The following is a 22,559-nucleotide window of genomic DNA, read 5'->3' as shown; positions in this document are numbered from 1 at the left end:
ATTGACCACCACCAGGCTAGTCTAGGTCTCCCATTTTCACGTGTGTGCAAACTGAGGCTCAGAGAAGCTCATGCTCTGCTCAGGCACCTGGAAGGTTCAAAACAGATAGAGTTGGAAGGCATTTCTTCTAAGGCCGTATTTGCGAAGTATGGGTTATCACAGCAGATCATGAAATCAGCGCGATGGCTTATACACAGGGTTTTTAAAAAGGGCAGGCAGAAAAATCAGAATGCAGTGCAGACTATGGGGGCTGGTGTTCTCACAGGACACTGCTGCTTTGGTTAAATGTACGTACTCTCCACGCACACACGTGGAGAGTCTCCAGCTGCCTCTCCAAGTGCATTCTCTGCCCTCCTCTGCTTCGTCCCCAGCCCAGGAGGCGGACCCTACAGACCGAATTGCTGGCCCCTTGTAAGGGTCTCCAGCTGGTCGGCCAGGTGGGGCAGCAGCAGATCGCGGGGCTACCGATGCGTTTGGAGCCACTTGTCTCGGCCGGGCAGCCCCGGGGCCTAGCCCTGGGGTTCAGCTCCTGCGGACGTTCCCCTTCCCCTTCGGGACCCTCTGCAAGTTCCCTAGGCCTGCTCACAGTCCTGAAAACAGCCCTCTTTATCAAATGCTTCCTGCCAGGACACTGATGCACAAAAACAAACAAATACTGCCACATGTGCTCGTGTGCTCAGGAGTGTGAGCAGACTTTCATGTGAACCGTACTGTTTACTGTGGGTTGCGGTCGGTCCTTCGGACCGTGCCACGGTCCCCCCATATGATACCGGAGCTCCTGGGTGAAGACTTGACAACTGTTAGCATCAAGTAAATCATAAATCATGTCCCCAAATAGAAGAGACATATGTTTATTACAGTGGATTTTTAAACAGTGTTTAACACTGCCCCATGGTGGAAAGGGCCCCCTTGGTAGCTAGTGAGCTCCTCACCAGGGCTGAGCACAAATGAAGGAAGAGGCCAACCTCGGTAGGGACCCTCGCCAGTTTCTAACTCTTAGGATGTGTGCTTGCATCAGGGAGCATCGTGTTTTAAAACTTCTTCTTGAGCACCTTACTGAACATAGTAACTGAAGCCATTCTGTCACAGCAAAGTCTCAAACTAAAGACCCCACTTGGGCCCAGCTCTCACAGAGAGGGAAGAGGACAGGAAATGAGGCAGCTTTCACAATGTCCACACTCTGCTCCTCTTTGCAGGATCTGAGGGTAAAGGGCCAGAGAAAGAACCAAACATCCCAGATCCCATCATTCTCCAGAACCATCTCCCAGGCTGTCCTGTGGCCTTAGGTGGATGGTCAGCAAGGACAGAAAGTCTCCGGACCTTGGTCTGGTCATCTAACCTCCACACACCTGCTGGCCAGTGGCCAGGGTACACCCAAGAGCATGGGACAGTTCCTTCGCCTCACTGCCTTCCACCAGCCAAAGGTGTGAGTCCAGTAAGTGCCACACTGTTACAGTAATATAACTGTATTTAAGTACAGGCATCCCTAAATCCAAGTTTAAACTACCCAGTATAAAAAGAGTCAAAAGAAATGCAATTACAAGAAAACAGGCACAAGTGAAAATGGCAAAGGTTATTACCCTGACTTGTTACTGTAACCTCCTGGACGACGCCATGCCCATTCCGTGTGTGACTAGAAAACTGTTAATGCTCACACTGGCCAGTCAAGAAAAATGCAGCTTCATCCTGTCACCAGAATGCACTTATTATGCACAAGACTTTATAGCTGCAACTAAAACGTGTTTAATGCTTTAGACGCAAAGTGCCTTTCTGTCTATTACCCACCCTAGAGTTCTGCTCCCCGGGACATGTCCGTGAAGTAGGGAGGCGATAATCCCACGTCACAGAGCAGGAGAGGCTCACAAGGGAAATAACTTGAAACTTACACCAAACTTCATCACTGTGAAGGAAACTGGTGTGCCTCATCCCCTATACCATGCTGCCTCCCCAAGGTGAACTTACCTCTCACCTGCACACCAGTAAGGCTTTGCAAGCTTGCTACTGAAAAAAAGGAAGAACGTACAACACTAAAATTCTGAGTTTTTCTACGCTCGACTCTACAATGGGAAAAAAAGTACCCCAATAACAATATCAATCTGAGCCCATTCATTCACATACACACACACACACACACACACACACAGAGAGAGAGAGAGAACGATGACTGGGTGTTTATAACTGAGTGGCTTCTAAGACAGTGGCTGTGGCCTCAGGAGGAGTTAATATGCTGTGTTCTGTTTCTCGGCATATATTGAACTGCAGATTCTTTTGGGTCACTAAGGGAGTATGAAAGACTATTAAGAGATAAATCACCAATAGTTAAATAATTCAGTAGCCAAAGCCCATCAATGGCATTATATAAGAATAGCAGTGTTAAGGCATTTCCCTGGTTGACGTAGAAAAATTAAGCTTATTATCCAAGATGCTGTAACTTGCTTCATCGGAGTGCGTATCAGAAAACAAAGGAAACCTGAGGTCGGTCCACAGGAATGTTTCAACTTTATTTTGTTCAGCGCCTCCTTTCGCATCATCATTTTGTTTGGTGCAGGGCGGCGGGAGGAGAGCAAAGACCTACACACCAAACGTTCCCCTGTCAGCAGGAAGAATTAAGGTTCCGGCGCCCCAAACACGCTGCAAAGTGACTTGCCGAGGGGAATCACAAATAAAGTGCCATCGGCAGTGTTTTCGGCCAAGAAGAAACAAGGACGCTAAAATTTAATTATAAGTTTAGCAACTTTCTAGGACAGGGAAGGTGCTTTGGCTTTGGGCGCTACGGATCGCTTCCAACCCAAAGCAATGCACCCTCCGGGGCTGGGGCCAAGATAACCGCGAGGCGGCCGGTGCGCGCCAAACGGCAGTGCTTAAGTCTCGTTAGCGCAGACCTGCCCGTTCGCGGCCCGGCCGGGCAGCTGTTGATCTCGGGGCCATTTTTTTAAAAGCAGAGACCGAAAGCGGTGGAAAGGGAGCGAGGCGGACTGAGCCGGGGGAAAGCCGAGGGAAGGGGAGGAAGAGATAAGGACGTCCCAGGAAAAGTCGGAGAGGGCTGCAAACTGACGGGGACTGGGGGCGGGGCTGGGCGGCAGGGAAGCTAGAAAGGAGCGGAGGACAGGGACCCGCAGCTCAAAGTTCCGCGTTCGGCGGCGCCCGCGCGCTGGGGCTGCTCACCTAACAGGAGCGTGGTCCAGGTTCGGCCGCGCCCCGAGCGCCGCAGGCCCAGCGCCCCGCGCAGCCCGGCCGCCAGGCGCCCCCCGAGGCCGCCCCCGGAGGGCGGTGAGGCAGACTCCGCGCGGGGCCCCTTCCTGCCCGCGGCGCCCTTGCGTCCAGGGGACGGCGGCGCGCGCTCGGGCCCGGGATCCCCGGCGCCCGGCGCCCCCCTCAGCGGCGACGGCGAGGCTCGGGGCGGCTTGGGGGCCGCGTCGCGGTGCTTGTTCCGCGCCTGCAGGACCATCTTGGCATAGTCGCGCCCGCTGGCTGCGCGCGCCCGGACGGCGACCCGGGCGCCGCTCACTCTCGGCAGAGGGCGGGTCTGTCCCTCCCCGCGGGCCAGGAGGCGGGGAAAACTGCAAGGCCGGGAGGAGGCTGCCTGCCTGGCGCTGCGGCCGGGAGGCGGCGCGGGACCCGCGCGCCCGCCGCCGTTGCTCTGGTTGTCACGGCGACCACGGAACGCCGGGGGGGGCGGGGGTGGGGACACCCTGCGAGCGGCCCCGCCCCCGTCGCTCCTCCGCGCCGGACGCGCGCCCCGGTGGTCCAGCGCGCACGCGCGGACTTCCGGCGCGGGCGGGAGCTAACCCGGCGGCCGCCCAGCGACCCCAGTCTAGCTCAGGACCCGCGCGGAAAGCGGCGGGGGGGAGTGCACTGACCGCCTTCCGGGTGCGGCATCCTGTCTCTCTAAGAGTGGCGGGAAGGCAGGGCCTTCTCGGGACCGGGACCGCTGGTTGAAGTTTTGGCCCTATTAAGGCTGCGCGTGGAGCCCTGCGGAGCCCGCGTGGCCCCGGAGGCGCGGCGCGGGATGTTCGGACCCGGGAAGAAGCTCTTGGAAGCAACTGTTCGGGGTCACTGTGCCTGTGTTCTGCAGCCTCCGTGGCCCCGCCGCTGGAAGGCGAGAGGGAGGGTCAAGTCGAGCCCCGTCCTGCTTTCACCCTACAATTCCTCCCCTAGTGCAGCCTTACAACTTAAAAGCTTGAGCAGTGCAGCCCCCTGGGCGCACTCAAGCGAAGGACGGTGCAACCCGACTTACAAAGACAGCAAAATTCTCGGTTTCACATGCTGTATACACCTTGTGGCTTAAAAGAAACAAAACAGAACTTTATTTGCTAATACAAAACTTTAATCAAAAACGTATTTTCTTTCACAAAGCCTCGGAATACAGGAATAAAGGAAGTCAAGAAGGGGGGAAATCCGGGCGGGTCCCAGTTATCCCTCCTCCCCTGTCTCCGCGTTCTTTGCCCAAAGCCTAGCAGCCTCCAGGATAACAACTGAGGAGCTGCAGTCCTGGCTCTGTCCGGTGGGCTTGCTCCGAAAAGCTGTCCAGGAGTCCCAGTTTTGGAATTCAAGCCACATCGTGCTGATTTGATTACCTACATTGTACTTCCAGGGTCTTCACGGGCCTGTGGATCCCCACCCAAGTATCTCTGCCCACAGATTTCTGTGTTAAGGCAGCTAATGTTTTGCATGCTCTATTACGCCCTTTTAAGGGACAATGAATTATTTTGTGAAGGGAATTTATTTTGCCGTGCTAACGAATAATCCTTCATACCCTGCTTATTGTGAATTTGGGTTTTCAAATGTCTATATCGGAGCAGGGAACAACTATTTTTTGACATTTAAAGAAAAGATTGAAAGTGATAATATGGATAATGCTTGGATAAAGCATGGATAAAGTGGATGGATAAAGTGATAATGCTTGGATTCTAAAACAATATGTCCGATGGATCCCATGTTATCCTCTTGGATTAATTTTTGACTTATTACCCATTAGAGTAAAAGAAATCTATTTCAGTGTCCGTTAAAGGTAATACAAATAATTTCTTGACCGGTTTTCTTTGAATGATTAGGAAAAAACACATGGAAAAGAGATTGCATATTGGAAGTATTGGATCACTTATCTGTCCCCTATCCATGGTAGGCATGGATTCAGGAACTGCCTCCCTTCAACTGGTGCTACTGAACCAGGGAAATTTATTCACATGTTGGATGGATAAATGAGTGACTGAGTGAATGAATGAATGCAGGTGGTAACACAAACAGATGGTGATTCACAAGGCTGTGTTCGGTAGAGCACTTAAAAGTCTTGAATTTTTAGAAGACAGACTCTTTCTCAATCTCCTATTGCCCCACAGACCCACCCCAGAGCCCAGATGCCTGCTGCTGGTTGAACTGAGTTGAAAGAGGAAAGGCTAGGGCACAGACGCACCCAGAGGGTTTTTCTTAGTTCTACCAGTGCTGATGAATTCCTCTTCTTTGCTTGGCTTCCTAGTACAGAATTCCAGAGAGGGGCGGGGTAGCATATTGGGTAAAAAAAAAAAAAACATGGTAACTTTAGGCCCAGATTCCAGTCTTGGTGCTGACATGTAACAGCCTTGTGACCTTGGCCAAGTTTACTAGACTTTTTTGAGTCCAGTTTCCTCGCCCCTAAAATGAAAGTAACAAAAGCATTTCCATGGTAGGCTTGTGAAAATTAAATGTAAGACAATGAATGTAAAGTATCTAACAATTCCACAGAAGTAATTTTTCAATAAATGTTCAAAGCAGTGGGTGATATGTAAGGAAGACGGCGGGTCGTTGGTCCTGGGTCCTCAGTCCTCGGTCCTCGGTCCTCTCAGAGCCTGAGGCTGACAGGGCAGGACAGTCCAGGGCTGTGGGAGGCGCAGGAACGAAGCACAGGGGCGCACAGGCAGCTCTGTCATCCTTGGGCCAGTCACCCTGGGCTTCACACTTCTCAGCTGTCTGAGATGCTGACCCTGCCCTGATGTCGCCTGCTTCCCACATGTGCTTCACAAATGATGCCCACTCAGGGGTCATTAAGCCTGGATAAAATAGTAGGCAATTCCTCTTGCCCTCCTTCCCACCCCCCTGCATCCCCACACCCAAGAAGGAGGATGTTTCACACACTCTTCTGTGTTCATGGAAGGTCACAGGTCACATTTCCTTCTGACTTTGTAACTGAGATCCACCAGAGCAGTCAGGCCGTTTGTTCATCTCTGCATCCTTAGGCCAGTGCCTGCCACATAGTGGTGGGTGCTGGGAAATAGAAAAAAGAAGAGAAACGGAAAGCTGATTTTAAACACTGTGTTCGGCACTGGGCATGAATGATCCTGTGAACTGGTTCAAGGCTATAATGAATACAGATTAAGCATTGCACCTACTGACCACCTTCCATGTGCTTTTCTTTCCAGGACTTGCAGGTACACGGGGAAGGCATTGCCTTATGTGATGCTGTCACAATACTGGGCCGAGGCAGACAGGTTCCAAAAACAGGAGCCCCTCCAGAGCAACTGCTGAAGAAGAAGCCTGGTCTGGTCCCCTGCGTGGAAACCCAATCCTCTTCTCACTAAAAGCTCCATTTGGAGCATTTCAAATAAAAAACCCACACTTTTTAATTGAAAAATATTTTTTTAAACTTGGGAGACAGAGAGAGAGGAGATTAAAAGGAGGATATGAGCATAAAATAATAGAAGCAAACAAGTAAATACCCCAGAATCAGGCCTAGCAATATTAAGATAGAGGGACCAAGGGAATACTGTGAAGTGGGCAAGGAAATATCAAATCAGGCCAAGAGAAGACTGTGTTGGAAGCTAACTTCCTTCTTCTGTACATCGGCATCTTAAAGGCCCCATTTTAAACTCTCAGATCTCCCCCTTTTCTCCCATCTGCTCTGCTCCCCACAGAGTAGCAGCCAGAGGAGAACCGTGGCTGTGGCATGGATTTCTCATCTCCTTGGAGTAGGTCACTCAATCTCTTTAATGGAGAAGCGTCTGGGGTCAAGTTCTAAATCCCAGCCGTGGTTTCCTTCAGCCAGAGTTTCAGTATTAAAAGAGGAACCTGCACACTCCCAGCACAGCTCACAGTAACTGCAAATGGGCGCGGCACAGTGTATCCCTGCAGCGCTTGCTCCTCAGCAGACGCCAACATTAACTTGTCACTGTGTTATAATGTATCCATTTGGTCTGGGGGGAGGACAGGCGTAAATTGCTACTTTATGGCTTTTCAAATTTTATCTACTGTCTTCCTCCCAGCTGACCTTGTAATTTAAACTGTTCATGCTCCACTGGGTGTTCCTGAGAAACTCTGAGTTCATTACGGGTCAGAGTGCTTTGTCAAGGACCACTTGGTCGGAGAGAGGCCTGTCTCTCTAAAATGCAGCTCCTGTTATTGAGGGCTTCCTATGTCCTTAGGACCTCAGTAGGTATTAAAAATTCATGTGCGGATTCCCCATCCCCAAAGGGCTGACAGTTTAGTTGGAGGGATGGGGTGTGCTGGAACAAAGTGTAGTGACATAGGGACATAACACGATTCGGAGCACAAGTGTGGGAAGTGAGCCGAAAGAGGGGACACCATGGGTGGTACGACTGTGGGGATTTCGGGGGAAGAGACGCAACTGGGTCTAGGCCTTGTTAGAACAACAGACTTTGAAGAACAACAGCAACAACAACAAAAACCATGAAAGAGCTGTTCCAGGCAGAAACAGTGTATTTCAGAAAGCCTGCGAGCCAGGCCCGTGGTAGGGGCTAGTATGACTATCCTAAATCCTTTGGGGAATGAGGAAGGGGAGAAACAACAAATGTAAGTTTGAGTGATGAACAGAAGAGTTAAAAGTGAACACATGGATGAAGCGATGGTTGGATCAGGAAATGCCCAGGGCACCCCCAGCATGGATCCCAGCTCATGGAGCCCCGCATATTCATCTAGACATGAGCGGACTCTCCCCTGAAGGACCTGGCTCCCCGTATGCCCAGGTGGCCTTAGGAATACTGGGAGCCCGTGAATTCCACCTCCAGCCTCTGGCAGGGGCCAGGGTTTGCTTGCACCCAGCGGGCCTTTGCTGACACCTAGCCGGACGTCTGGCCTCTCTCACAGCTGCCCCCAGACACAGAGAAGGGAGGGACTGACTCACACAGACACCTGTGGTCAGTCACGCATCCCCATTCTCCAGGGTAGGCACGGGGATGCACCACACAATTTATTCTCTTATCTCAACCTCATCACCTGCTCCCAGCAAATGTTTAAAAAAATTAGTTCACCTTATGGCCACCTAACGTGTTCTACATTTCTTCTATGACTAACTGGACAAATATATGTATTTTGGTGAGATGAGGCCTTCACCAGGTCAGCCCTTGGGGTGGCAAGGGAACAGAAAGGGGGCAGGTCAGACGACAGGCAATGCAGGGGACGTGGGGGACAGAGAGCACGCTGATGTCTGGGTCCCTGGGTGTGAGTTTTAGGGAGCTGCCCTGAACCTCTGGCACTGGCCACCTGCCAAACCCAAACTGCCTCATCATGACTTCGTTCAACTGTAGCGGCCTCCTGGACAAGTCTCTTCTCTGGGATCTCGTGGACAGTTTTATTTTAGAGATGGTACTGCTGCTTTGAAAAATGAAAGTCAAGCAAAATACATGACGCTTCTTAGAATGCAGATTATTGGCTGCAGCCCCAGAGAGTGAGGAATTCAGGGTGAGTTCAAGGTTGCCTGCACCTCTCTCCAGGAGGTTCCTGACCATGCCCTGCTTAACCCAGCCTAAATGGCTGTAGAGGCCTCACTTCAAATGAAGGGTTTCTGAGTGTTCAGGGCTCACGCTCCACAGAACATTAAGATTCTTTTGCTTCCATTTTGCATTTTTGAAGACAAATATTTTCCAAATTCCTCCATTATGAATATTTAATACTCTATACATGTGTGAAGGAGACACTAACAAATTTTGCCTGTAGAACAAATGGAAAGAGCAATAGAGAGACATTTTCACCAAGATTACACTTCATCCTTCTTTTTGGAGTCATATTTTGGAAGAATCGCTGTTGAATGTCCATAATAATTCTTCTTTAGTAGTTTCAGATGGATCTTGGAAACAAGTCTTGAAAATACTGCCAAGAAAACGAGGCCATTGACAGCGGGCCCTGTGCTGTTCACAGACCTTTGGTTAGGAGGCCACACAGATATATGTGAGGTCACATTTTGGTGTCACCTGACCTTGTTCTTTCTTAGAGCTTTTCTTTCTTTTTAGAGAGAGGGGGAGGAAGGGAGAAAGAGAAGGAGAGACACATCAGTCATTTGCCTCTTGTATGCACCCCAACCAGGGACCAATCCCGCCAGCCAGGCAGGTGCCCTGACAGGGTATCAAACTGGTGATTTTTGCTTTGTGGGCCAACATGCAACCAACTGAACCACACTGGTGAGGGCTGACCTTGTCCTGGGAACCTGCAGTGGAGAGGAAGGGGGGTGGGGAGCACCCACAGCTGCTCAGCACTGACCCTTCCAGGTCTCAATCTAGAGCTCCAGCAACATTACCTGGGAGCCCTGAAGAGACTCTGATGCCTAGAACTCGCCCTGACCAGGAAGGGCATCTGTACCTTTTAGAATCTCCACAGGTGACTGCCAAATGAAGAGGCTCATTCCCTGGTTCGATGATAGACTTTTTAACACGCACTCATTTCTTTTACACAGGCTCTGTCCAGGAAAAAGCAAATCCACCGAGGGGACAAGGAATGCAGGATGTCAGTGTGATCGAAACGCAGAAGTGGTTCCCACACCAGAGGCAGACCTTTGTCCTCGGCACCGCTCTCTGTCCTAGTCCCTCCTTTGTAGTCTCTCCAACCCTTAAATCAGGGCACAGATGCTGATTCGACCCCAGTGCACGGCACGACACAGCGCTGGCTGGACCTCGTTTGGAACTTCAAGCCAGGATGCCAGCGTTTGCTACCCACACGCCTGCTCCTCCCCTTGACCCGGCCCAGCTTTGCTTCAGCTTGGGAAACCAGGGCACACATCTCCCCTTCTTCTTCTCCACAGACCAGCTGGGATCTGGAAAGTGATGAATAGAGGAAGGGAAAAAAAGGGAACCAAGGTGAAGGGACAAGTGTGAGGAGCCAGTGAAGAGAGTAACGAGATGCTTCAGAGAAAAGCTTTTGGTGCCAAATCCCATTTTTCTGGGACTCCCCCAGCCCAAGATGCGGTTGTGGAGCCAGTGGAGGAAGAGGCTCACAAAATCATAAGTATCTTAAGAACCAAAGGGATCTGGGCAGAAGCACCATACGTAGTTATGTGCGGGCGGGATTCAACACAGGAATGATGGATGTGCGTGTGCATTCTTTCCGCCCAAAGACAAAGTGACAAAAGGTAAACATCGAAGAAAAGGGAAGAGCCTCGCAGTCACAGACAGCTGCCGTAACACCAGCCCTCACCAGTCCCGGGCACTGTTCTGTCCTTCACACACATCGTTTCATCCTCACCACCTACAAGGCATGGGATGGAAAACACCAGGAGGCTGAGTAATTCGCCGAAGGTCAGCACGTTCGAGGGGGTGCTGGGACAGCAACCCTGGTGGGGCCACCCCGCCACACTCTTGACTGCACACTGTCCTGGGAGGTGGGGCATTTGGGAAAGACAGACACCATGAGTTGTGGTTTCCCTTCAAGGCTAAAAGTTGCTCCCTTGAAAATAAAGGCCGTGGAAGCCCATCCAACACAATTGACCACAGCCTTGCACGAGGACGTACATTCGGGGCCTGGGGACTAACTTGGGTTCTTTTTGACTTGTGTATGAAGAAGTAAGCCGTCTGCAGGCTTTGGAAGTCTGCTGTTGAGGACAAATGGCTTGAACTGCACTGACAGCCCATCGCCACCCCACGCGGTTGCGCGGAGGTATTTGTGTGACGGTGTTGGAAAAGCTAGAAGGTGTCACAAACTCACCTCCAGCAGTTTGTGCCGGGCCTCCCCGATGGGTGCCTTTCTGGAAAGTGGGTGGCAGAAGAGGGGCCACACCACAGTGTTGCGGTGGTGCCTGGAGGGGCGAGTTCCAGGGCACCCTGCCACCTGCTGAGACCACTGGCCAGCAGTCAGAGGAGCCACAGCATCTACCGCATAGTCTGATCACTCCTGGCCGAGAACTCTCCCCTTGGCACAGCAAATGGCAGGCGAGGAGGGTCACTCCACCACTGCCCCCAGCACGCCTGGGTGCCGGGTATGGTGCTTCCTCCACACTGTGAGTCAGCTGGGCGACTCTGGCCAAGTCCCCGAATGACACTGTCAGGGGAAGAAATAGATAATTCCCCAAGTCCGTCCTAGAGAAAAAAAAAAGCTGTGATGTTCTGATTAAAATGAGACTGGCATATAATTTTGGTTCCCTTTGAGGAGGACTAGCTTGATTGCTCAATTTCGCTGCATGTTTTCCTCCTACCTTCAATCTCCTCCCAATAATGCACCCCAAGCCCTCCCTTTCCAATTCCCGTGAGCAGGTTTTGTGAAGCCCTGGCGCGCCTCTGGTCTGCAGACTCTAAAAGGCGCGTCGCTCATTTTCAATCCACCTTGGCTGTTGTTTAGTTTATCAGCCTGGAGCACGGCCACTTCGGACACCCCTCGGCCAGGAGATACTTTTTGCCGCTCATGGCCAGCAGTGAGAATCCCACCGAAGATGCGCTTGTCACACTTCATTAAAGCGAAGAAATCGTGTTGGAAAAGAAACATTTGTTTTCAAACATGGTTGTGGGCCTTTTGTTTATGCTTTCAATGGTGGAGATGGACTTCAAAGTGACCACCCCATTTAGTGGCTGACGGTTCTCATCGTCTGTGCTCGTGACCAGGGTTCTGGGTGGTTTTGTCAGCTGAGAAATGTGACAGTGAAAACTTCCATTCGTAAACCCTGCATGCAGGGGTCCCTTACTACGATACGGGGTGGGCAATGTGCTTGATGTTGACAGAACAAACAAATCAAGCATAGTTCTGCCTTGAAGTCAAGTAAAACAGGAAAGTGCATGAGTAAATAATTGTTGGTTAATAAGTAGTGGTAGCCACCCTCTGGGGCACCTCTGCCCTTCAGAAGGAATCCCTGAGCCTCTCCCCAGCATTCCTCCCCTGCCTGACCTAACCCACCTGCACCCAGGAGCCTGAAGCTAGGCTGGGACTTGACCTTTACATCTGACAAGTGGGTGTTGACCCACGCGGGGCCCAGCATATCATCTCTCCCAAGAATCTGAACCTAAGATGAAGAGGTCTTATTCAGTTGGGGCAAGTCTGCTAAATGAAAGACTCAAAATAGAAGATTATAGGACAGCCACCTTCTGCTGGTCATATCAGTGGAGAAGCAGACGAAATCAGTGAGCAGAGAGAGTGGAGTGCTGGAGACACAGGGGAGAGTGGGGGCAGGGTGGGGGTGGGGACGGGGGGTGGAGGGATCCTAAAGCATTCTGCTTTTCACCAGTGGGCTGCAGATCCCCCCGGGGCCTGCGCGTGTCCCAGCTCTCCAGGGCCCTGGGCTGCCTGCAGTTCTCTTTTCGGTGAAGCCTGCTTCCAATTTTTTTATCAGTGCTTACAACCAAGAAGTCTAACTAATAAATGAGTGCAATTAATTGCTATTAGCATAACACTTGAAGTGGGTGCAGAACAAATTTTTACTTACATTGTTCCTACACACAGGTTAAAAACGACAATTGTATTTCATGATGCATCGGCCAATGACAATGCATTTCTGTTTTAAATTCTCTCCACTCTGCATCTTCCCGTGCAGTGACACCTGTGAGACGCTGATCTTGACAGAGGGTGGGGGTGACAAGGTGCACCGCTGTGGTGGGCAACCTGATTTCAGTTGAGGGCAAATTCAGGAAAAAGCAAAAACACTTAACAGGCTATATTTCTCTTGCATTCAAAATGGTTTTATTATTGATCCCATGGGGCAAACTATGTTCTTACGGCTTAGGTAATCTATTTGTTTGGGAGAAGAATGTCAATGAGAAGACTATCTTTGCTTTTCAGCCTCTAAAATGATGTAATATGGCCCAACTTGAGTCGTATCAGGAGATGGCTGTTCCTACTTGCCCTTCTCTTAAGCTTAGACAGCGCCTTCAGTTCCACCAGGTGAGTTCACCTGGATTTGCCAACCGTATCCTCCCACCCCCCAAACAGATCTAGCTGAAGGAGCATCGTCATGCCCATTTGGCATGTGGAGGAGCGGAGGATCCGTGGAGGCTTCAAAGTGTGGCTGCAGATACTGACGCTCCTCCCACCAAGAAGGAGGGCCTTCGTTCAAGCAACAAGGCGCAAGTGATGCCCTGTGAGCCAGAGGCTGGGTTGCAAAAGGCAATCGACTCCCACTCGCCTCTTTCCTGGGACGGGTACCCTTGGAGCTAGAGCCTTCTCGTAAGAAGTCCAGCTGCCTCAAAGCCACCGTGATGGAAGGGCCACACGGTGGGACCATGCTGCAATAGGGGGAGGGGCCATCACTGGTGATTTTCTAGAAGGAACTGGCTCCAAGCCACCCTGGCTGGTCCTCTGCTCCAGGCTGTGTGGCAGCAGCTTCCAGCACAGAAAGGCAGCGCTGGCTTCCCCTAGCCCTCCTCTGATGGGTTCCTTGGCTGTGTTCGCCATTGAAGGCAGGCGTGTTGCTGAGGTAGGTGGGCGCCACACAACCGTCCTGCAGAGCCTGGCTGGGCTTGAGGAATTACACCTGCCCCCGGGCTCACATTTGGCTGGGTCTACAGGAAAAATATGTGTGTTCTGAGCTCCAGCGGATTTTTTTGATCTAGCTTTGGTTTTAAGGCAATCGTTCTCTGTTAAAAAATGAAAATTTTCATCTGCTTCTTCCAAAGAGATTGGCAGAAAGGCATAGAATCATATAAAAATCACCTTTACTTATAAGGAAGTCCGGCTGCAGGGAGGCGGTGCTCACGTAGCACCTGGGGTGTCCGAGGCCAGAGGGGATTGCAACAGCGACAGAAAGCCACGGAAGTGGCGCCCCCTGGAGGCGGTGCTGTAGGACCAGGCAAAAATAAGTCATCCTGCTCATTTCTGGGGTATATGTAATGTTTTCTTTAACATCCATGCGTTTCATGAATTAAATCAACAAGTATTGACAAAGTATTGATTTTATTACATATGTGTTTTTGAAAAGGAGAATCCGCTTCTTTTTGCCTGCCACAAAGTCAAAGCCCAATTCAGAGGTTCATTGCCAAATTTGAATTTGTGCTTTCTAGGTTTCTTTTAATGAAGGTATTCCTACTCAGTAAGAAGAGGGAGAACAAGAAGAGGGGGAACGAAGGAGCAGGAGGGCTCAGGACTGTGATAAGGAGTAAACTTTGTGTTTAGAATATTAAGTATAGTGCCTGATCGAGGGGAGGAGCTCAGTATGTGCTAATTACTGGTCTTTCCTATTCTTCTCTCGTCTTTCCAGTATTTCTCCAGCAGATGGATACAAATGAGGTCAAGCTGACTTCTGTGCTCTCTGGGAGAGGTGCCCAGAGCTTGTTAGGGCAGTGGTCTGTGAGTCCACCTGCTGCTCATCTGCATATCGGCGGCTTCCCCTCCCAGGAATCATGACAACCCAGGGTCCCAATTTTGTGTTCACATTCTGGAAACATCCCTCACTACCACTGCCGCCATTACCCATAGGACTTAGTATAATTGCTGACTAGTGTGTCTGTTTCCTCCTTGAAGGCAGAGAACGTGTCGCTTCCCTCTCAGCTCCTCCCTCTGTCTAGCACATAGCAAGAACGTGATCACTTTAAAAAAATGATCTGCTTTGGCTTGAAATTGACTTTCAGATTCTTGGCATGAGTAACATTTTTTTTTTTTGGTCTTGTTAAACGCACCTGATCCTAACAACCCACCACACATCTCTGAGAACGATCCCACCAACACAGCTGTGTCAGCCTGAGATGGGGACGGTGTTCTGCAAACCTCCTCGGTGGTCACACCGAGTCCTCTCCACTCCCCAGACGGGCGCACCTGGGCAGGCCAGCTGTCTTTCTGCTCAGCCTGAAGCTATTAATCGCCATGAAGAAATTGGAGTGGGGAGATGCAGCACCCAGGCTCAGAGTGGCAGTTCCAGTCTCAACTTCCCTCAGCTACAGGGCAGGCAGCCCAGTCCACATCCACAAGCCACCCCCTTTTACTTTCGTGTAAAGACGTCATTCAAGAATAGGTCTTCTGGCCCTGGCTGCTGTGGCTCAGTGGTTTGAGGACTGGCCCATGAACTGTAAGGTAATAGGTTCGATCTCTGTTCAGAGCACATCTCTGGGGTGAGAGCCAAGGCCCCATTTGGGGCAGGTGGGAGGCCGCTGATTGATGTTTCTCTCCCTCTCCTTCTCTCTCCAAATAGAAATAAGTAAAAAACAATTTATAAAAAGGCTTTCCGATTTCCTGTGTCTCTGACAGAATTAACAACCACGCGAGTGTCGTGCCACACTTCATGATGTCGTTGTGCTCCCACAAAAGCCTTACAAATGTTTTTAGTTTAGAAAGAAAATCACTTACAATCTGCAGTGTATGAATGCAGTCAAAGCCATTTCCGGATACTTTCCAGGTTTTTACAGACTTGGGAACTTTGCCTCCAGGAGGTTTCAGCAACCTGTCATCGCAGCCACTGGCCTGCAGGTTCCAAATCCAGCCCGCGCCCTGTCTGGCTGAAGGCCACGTGACTCCCAGCACCAGGACCAGCCCCAGGACCAGCCCCAGGACCAGCCCCAGGACCAGCCCCAGGACCAGTGCCAGGACCAGCGCCAGGACCAGCGCCACACCCTCTGGGGCTACACTGAATTCCACTCACACAGCCTACGCTGTCTCAAAGTGGCCTCTGAGGGGAATTTGATATTCTGCAGATACTTTTTAATCCCAGCAAATCGATGCTAGTAAACAAGCAAAGGGGGCGTGAGCACCTCAAAGGCCTTTGCCCTGGACTTCTGCTCAGTGCAAGTTCTGGGCCTGAGCAGAGGTGGCAGGGAGACTTGGGGGTTTGCCAGCAGACGCAGGATCTTACCCTGGGAGGAAGCCGGGTCTCTTCAGATTTTACCAGGGAGCCTGGGGCAGGGTGGTCAGCTGCGGAACTCCATCACTGCAGGTGCAGCTCCCAGGATCAGCTTCTGATCGAGGGAATAGAAGGAACCAGGTGCTGCTGGGAGAGGAATTCCTGGGTTCACACAACGTCCTGTTGGCCTGCTTCCCTGTCCCTCTCTGCTGGGGCACCACTGGAGACCGCTCCCCTCCCCACAGTTCAGCCCTGCCCTGCACCCCCAGGCCTATGCCAACCGTGAGAAGGGTTGGGAGCAGCAGCGCTGGGCAATCTTCTTGGCCAGTAATATTTGAGACGGTTCTTGGGAGNACTGAATTCCACTCACACAGCCTATGCTGTCTCAAAGTGGCCTCTGAGGGGAATTTGATATTCTGCAGATACTTTTTAATCCCAGCAAATTGATGCTAATAAACAAGCAAAGGGGGCATGAGCACCTCAAAGGCCTTTGCCCTGGACTTCTGCTCAGTGCGAGTCCTAGGCCTGAGCAGAGGTGGCAGGGAGCCTTGGGGGTCTGCCAGCAGACGCAGGATCTTACCCTGGGAGGAAGCTGGGTCTCTTCAGATTTTACCAGGGAGCCTGGGGCAGGGTGGTCAGCTGCGGAACTCCATCACTGCAGGTGCAGCTCCCAGGATCAGCTTCTGATCGAGGGAATAGAAGGAACCAGGTGCTGCTGGGAGAGGAATTCCTGGGTTCACACAACGTCCTGTTGGCCTGCTTCCCTGTCCCTCTCTGCTGGGGCACCACTGGAGACCGCTCCCCTCCCCACAGTTCAGCCCTGCCCTGCACCCCCAGGCCTATGCCAACCGTGAGAAGGGTTGGGAGCAGCAGCGCTGGGCAATCTTCTTGGCCAGTAATATTTGAGACGGTTCTTGGGAGGACCTTTGGAAGCCAAGGTCTCTCCCTTGCGGAAATGCCTGTGTCCTGATTCTCAGCCAGTCCTTCTTGAAATGACCACCCCCGGGGCCCCTTCCTTTCTAGACCTGCAGCTCTATCCCCTTATATAAATGGTTTCCACCTAGAGCAGTTTGGTGAGATAAGGAGGGAGTTACTTTATCCTTTACGATTTGCTTTGCATTCCCTGGTGAGATATTGGTCAGAAGCCATGCTCTGGAGGTTTGGGGTTGTTGAGTTTCTTATTTTACACCTGGAGGGAAAGACCACCTGAAAAAATTCAAAGTTATTTTAAAACTTAACACCACGGGATACCCCTACACCATAGCACCCGCAACTTCGCAGGGTAAGCTGAAGCCATGGATTTAGGCGGTGTGCATTTTCTGTCTCCAGCATAATGGCTTCCCCAAACCAGAGGTGTAAGTTGGACCTCATCAGAGAAGTAGCACAACAGCACAGCTTCCCGAATTGCCATAGCGAACGATTGATAACAGACTCTGGAGGGGACAGATGGTCCCTAAAGAATAAACAAACTACCGGAGGGAGGACAAAAACCCCGTCCCATCCGCAGCTGGCTCAGCGCTGATCCGACTTCAGCAAGAACAACAACGAAAAGAACCAACAGCCACCTCCGGGGCACTTCTTCTGTTTCATATGCACTATGTGTATCACCTTATTTTTCTCTTTCAGAGACCATTTTGACGTGCTCAAGGACAAAATGCAGCCGAGGAACTTTACAGATCTCATTGGCTTTGTTAGGCAACTCGCGCATCACGTAGCATCCCTCCCCGCCCCCTCCCCCGCCCCCATCCAGCAGTTTAGGAGGGTGCTCAGTGGGGATGAACCTAATGGAAGGATTTCACAGGGAGAAGGGTGGGTGAGGCAAGGGAGGTGTTACTAAAGGAGAGAAAGCATCGTTCTTTTAGACCACAATGTCTTCTGGGTTTTATCAAATTACCTTCTTGGTGTTGACCAGAAAATTCCAGACTGGTCAAGGTTCTTTTCCTGGCAGAAGGTGAGACAGTCAGGCGAGTCATTATATCCAGGTGAGGTGTTGTGGGCGGTTAGCACAAGTGCCCTCGTTTAGGGCCTGTGGTTTTCTCTTTAACAGAGGAGTGCAGAGATGAGCAAAAGTAGGTTTACAGTTGTGAGTTTGTAAAAGTTTATTATTGTATTACTACTTATTATTTATTATTGCATTACTTGTTTTAAAACTGTAAACCTATTTTTGCCTGCCTTTTATATCTCCATTTTGCATATGAGAAAAATGTTAAATTGCCAAGCTAGGAAGTGGTAGAGCAGGGATTCAAGCCAGTCTTAAGCTACACACTAATATGTCTTGAATTTGATCCAAGAGCACCCCAGTGTTGGAGATCTACAAGATATGTTGATCCATTTGGGGGCTAAATTAGGTATATAGTAGGAACAGTAAAAGTTACCCAATGGGATCACAGACCACCGTATCCTTAATTTTCCCTATGTTTCAACCAGTTATTTTCCATGCTATTCCTTCATACAACATTTACTGGGCACCTACTATGTGCCAGGAACTATGAGAAGTAGAATATGAATCAAATGACACAAGCCCTATATTTAAGTTGCTCTTAGCTCAATGAGAGACCCTCAGAGGTAAAGATATAATTTTAAAATGATCAAACAACTTGGCAAGTGGAGTGGCATTAGCAGACCTTAAGGAGATGGTCCCCGCAGGCTTCCTGGTGGAGAAGACATCTGAGCTGAGAGGTGAAGGCATGAGCAGGAAGAGGAAGTGGGAGGAGGACAAGTAAGACTTTAACAGACTGAGGCGACAGTGTGAGCATGCGCTGCAAAAGGAGATGCTGAAAAATTCAAGTGGTGCATTCATTGCGGCTGAAGTGAGAAGTTGGGAGTGTCCATCACCCTACAGGAAGGCGGGACCAAAGCAGAGAACCCCAGAGGCACCAGAGGAGGGAGAGCAGGAAGAAACAGTGGAGATGTTGTGGTGAAGGCAGAGAAGAACCGGGCATTGCTGTTCCACCCCTACCTGCAGAGATAATCACAACTAAAAAGAAGTGTAGCTCATATCCTTGAGTTTTCTGTTTGTCTGGATTTCTCCCATCTTAAAACGTGCAAACCAACTACTTAACTCTTTTTGTAGCTATTTCATGACAAACGTTATAATACTTCAGAGCCAGTAGATGGCGCTAAGTCTATGTAAAATGTAAAATAAACATTTTGCTCTCTAAGTTTTTAGTGGGTATTTCCTCCTACTGACTGTGGAAGAAATTGTTTTCATAATACAGGTATGAGGCTATAAACAGTAACTATATTCCGGATTAAGATAGTTTTGCTCTTCACGACATCGTAAAGAGTCTAACAAAGCCTAGCTCTTCATTTAAAACAGCTGGACTTGGCTGGAGGCATTCTGTGACCCAATTTCAGAGGTCATCGCTTCACAGACGCGCACAGCATGCGCCCGCTGTGCCTGCACGGCCTGCGTGTCTGGACTTGCTCATGCTCAAAGGACTTTCTCCACTGTGGGAACTCTGTAGTTCCACAGGGTCTGGGAGTGCGGGGACGGACAGCCTCTCGCTGTCCCTTGCCTGGCACTGTCTGCTGCAAGCTGGGTGATAGGAGCCGTGACCCTTTCGAAAATAAAAACAAATTTAATTTGTATTTCTCCTATATATTATGGAACATGGGTGTTTGATATAGAAAAGCTACCAAATACACCAATGTGTTAGGTTGTAAAAACAGAATTCTCATCATTTGGGGGCTACAGTCCAACATGCATGTTTATTGACACAAAATAAAGAGATTTGGAGTCCTGAGACGAGGTGACCGACCGGGTAATGTGACATTGCTGAGCTCCTTGGTGGGTGACAGGAGCGAATGGAACTAGCATTTGTAGGGCCCTACATGCCCGAGCACTTTCACACATTCTTACTAAGCCTCATAATGATCTTCCAACTAGGTCCTGTGACTTCTGACTTACATACAGATAAAGAAACTGAAGCTCAGATGCTCTGACCAAGTAGTTCAGTTGGTTAGAGCACCACCCCCATACGCCAAGGTTGTCAGTTTGATCCCCAGTCAGGGCACATACAAGAATCAACAAATGAATGAATGAATAAGTGGAACAACAAATCCGTGTTTCTCTCTCTCTCTCCATCTTCCCTGGGTGAGGATCTTAAAATAAAGAAACTAAAGCTCAGAAAGTCAAGAAATATGATGAAGCTTAGCATAGTTCATGGCACACAGCAAGTGCTCAATAAATGTCTTCCAACTTCTGAATGGGTGGTAGCACATCTAGTAAATGAAGTGCCAGGATTCAAACTTAGATCCGTCTTGTTAGAAGGCCACACTATTTCCATCACCATACATTGCCTCCTGTGGGGGCCTTCTGTGGGGGACTGTGCAGAATTGTCCTGAAGTGGCTAAGAGGCATCAGTGCCAGACCGGGAGTCCAGGACCCAGTGATTTCTACCTTCATAGCAAAACTATTTCAATTTCAGAACGACAAAGGATGAGGAAAAATAGAAAACATGAACAGAATTTTTAAAGTTCTTTTAATTCTTAAATACACAGAGCATATGAAAGTTACATAAACCCATATTAATACATCATATTTACATGGAACATTTTATAAGTTAATACAACTTGTCCCATTTTGCTGTTGTCGTTGAATTCTGCCAACTTTAAAAAATGTTTCCTATGCAAACACCATCCAGTATGTATTACAGTAACTTTATGAATGTCAGGTGTTTATGCCTCTCTTCCTTCTTCGTCCACACAGCGAAACAAATTATTTGAAAATGCTAAAATAAGTAAACTGTGGCGTGCTTTCTCAGCTGCTTTGTACCCTACAGTGAAATGTTTTGCAACTTTGAAAGTTGAAAAGGACTTAAACTACGTTATTGCAAATGACGGTGACCAGAAAAAAAACGAAGGACAGGTCCAACGAGGTGCACGGCTAGCAAGACAAAATGCATTTGCTTCATTCAAGATCTAGAATCTCAAAATCTCATTCAATAAATTTAACTGGAGTTTCTTTTCTGATTATGTTTCAGCCAAAATTATGTCATGTACAATAGCAATTTTTTATTTTGCCTGGATATTAAAAGAAAAACCACTGGATTCTAAAGACAGATGAATAAGCTGCTGAACTTAGAGAATTAATCAATGGAAAAAACACTTATCTGGTTGGTTAATAAACTCAAGAGGATCAAAACATTACAGAGTAAGTTGTTTTTAAAAATACTTAACTTGAAGTGATAAAAAGTTATTAAAAGCTATTAAAGACCTTTCCAGAGGCTAGTAAAAGCAGAAACAATCTTTGCGGTGGCATGGTCACAAACAAATTTCCCCGCCGAGGTCAGAGGTTGTGACCCAGAGGTCAGTATCGGGGTCTGAGGTGTCGTGTCAGAAACAGCTTTAGTCTGTCCAAGCTGTCTGGAGAGTCGCAACCAGTATGTCCTGGTACTAGAGAAAGCCTGAAGCAATTCACCTAGTTCGATCAAAAAGACTTACATATCTTTGATTTGTTAAATTTCATTGTTCTTTTACATACAGTTTTTTAAACCTTTAAGATGAACGTTTGTTTATGCAGTATGAAATGATTTAATTATTTAAAAGCAAGCTTAATAAGGCTGACATTCAATGGAAAACAATGAAATAATTTACCCTTTAGCAATCGGAAAAACTAAATTGTTTTATTATCTTCTTTTTAAGGGTCCCTGACTGAGGCCTGTGATGTTGATCAATGTAAGCAAGCCAAAATGACCGTCTGCAATGCACGTCTGCGCCACAGTGTGACTGGTGGTCGCAGCCTCAGCCGACCTTCAGTACTCTGTACATGCTGTTCTGAAACACCGTGGTAAAGTAGGGCCGGGCGTCTTTGACCAAGACACTGCATAAGGGGGGGTTCGCTGCATTGGAAGGGTCTTCCAGATCCCAAATCTCAAGCATGCTGCAACCGGGCCTGAAAAAAGGAAAAAAGAAGGCACGGTAAACCATAGTCAGTACATTCAGATCCAGAGGAGACACATAAATTGTAAAGCAGTAATCTCTAGACTTTAAGAGACTTATTCAATACATTAAAGATTTTTTTAGAGATTTTATTTATTTATCTTTAGAGGGGAAGGGAAGGAAAGGAAAGAGGGAGAGAAATATCAATGTGCGGTTGCTTCTTATGCATCCCCTGCCGGGAACTGGACTGCAACCCAGGCATGTGCCCTGACTGGGAATCGAACCACCATTCTTTGGTTTGCAGGCCCATGCTCAATTCACTGAGCTACACCAGCCAGGGCACATTAAAGATTTTAAGGCACCATTTCAAAAAGCCTAAGTTCAATATTTAGAGACAAACGATGAAAATAAGTAGGTTGCATTTTCATGTTCCATCTAATCAAATAATCAATATATTTTGAATCCAACAAAGGTTCAGTATACATTCAGAACTATATATTTAAAAGTTCATTTTCAAAATAAATATAGATCACTATATTTTCTAAGTGATTATCAGCAACCAAATATAAAGCCCATTAATTGTGGAATGAGACAAATTTTTTAAAAGTGAATATAGTTCCTGACAAACTTCATATTCTGGGGCTTAAATTCACGTGGATCAGCATGAAAACAAAGCCTGAGACAGGAAAAGGAAGCTCTGATGCCAAGTTTCTTCTCCTCAACCCGTTCC

The 22,559-nt window shown here is 49.0% G+C and overlaps 2 protein-coding genes across 2 annotated transcripts in view; both read right to left on the bottom strand.

The window, feature by feature from the left end:
• Window positions 1–3,586, bottom strand: part of DPY19L1 (dpy-19 like C-mannosyltransferase 1) — a 68,457-nt gene extending 64,871 nt beyond the window's left edge. The window contains exon 1 of the mRNA XM_037041157.1: window positions 3,166–3,586. Within this exon, the coding sequence (XP_036897052.1) occupies window positions 3,166–3,448 (283 nt within the window). The 5' untranslated portion in view covers window positions 3,449–3,586. The remainder of the gene's footprint in view (window positions 1–3,165) is intronic.
• A 16,863-nt stretch (window positions 3,587–20,449) lies between these two features.
• The window catches only part of DPY19L2 (dpy-19 like 2), a 50,051-nt gene continuing 47,941 nt past the window's right edge, over window positions 20,450–22,559 (bottom strand). The window contains exon 22 of the mRNA XM_037041156.1: window positions 20,450–21,842. Within this exon, the coding sequence (XP_036897051.1) occupies window positions 21,692–21,842 (151 nt within the window). The 3' untranslated portion in view covers window positions 20,450–21,691. The remainder of the gene's footprint in view (window positions 21,843–22,559) is intronic.

Source organism: Sturnira hondurensis, unplaced genomic scaffold (genome assembly GCF_014824575.4).
Source record: "Sturnira hondurensis isolate 20B ecotype Veracruz unplaced genomic scaffold, ASM1482457v3 Scaffold0002840, whole genome shotgun sequence".
NCBI lineage: Eukaryota > Metazoa > Chordata > Mammalia > Chiroptera > Phyllostomidae > Sturnira > Sturnira hondurensis.
Note: the sequence above shows the minus strand (reverse complement) of the source record. Positions and strands in the feature narration are given on the sequence as shown.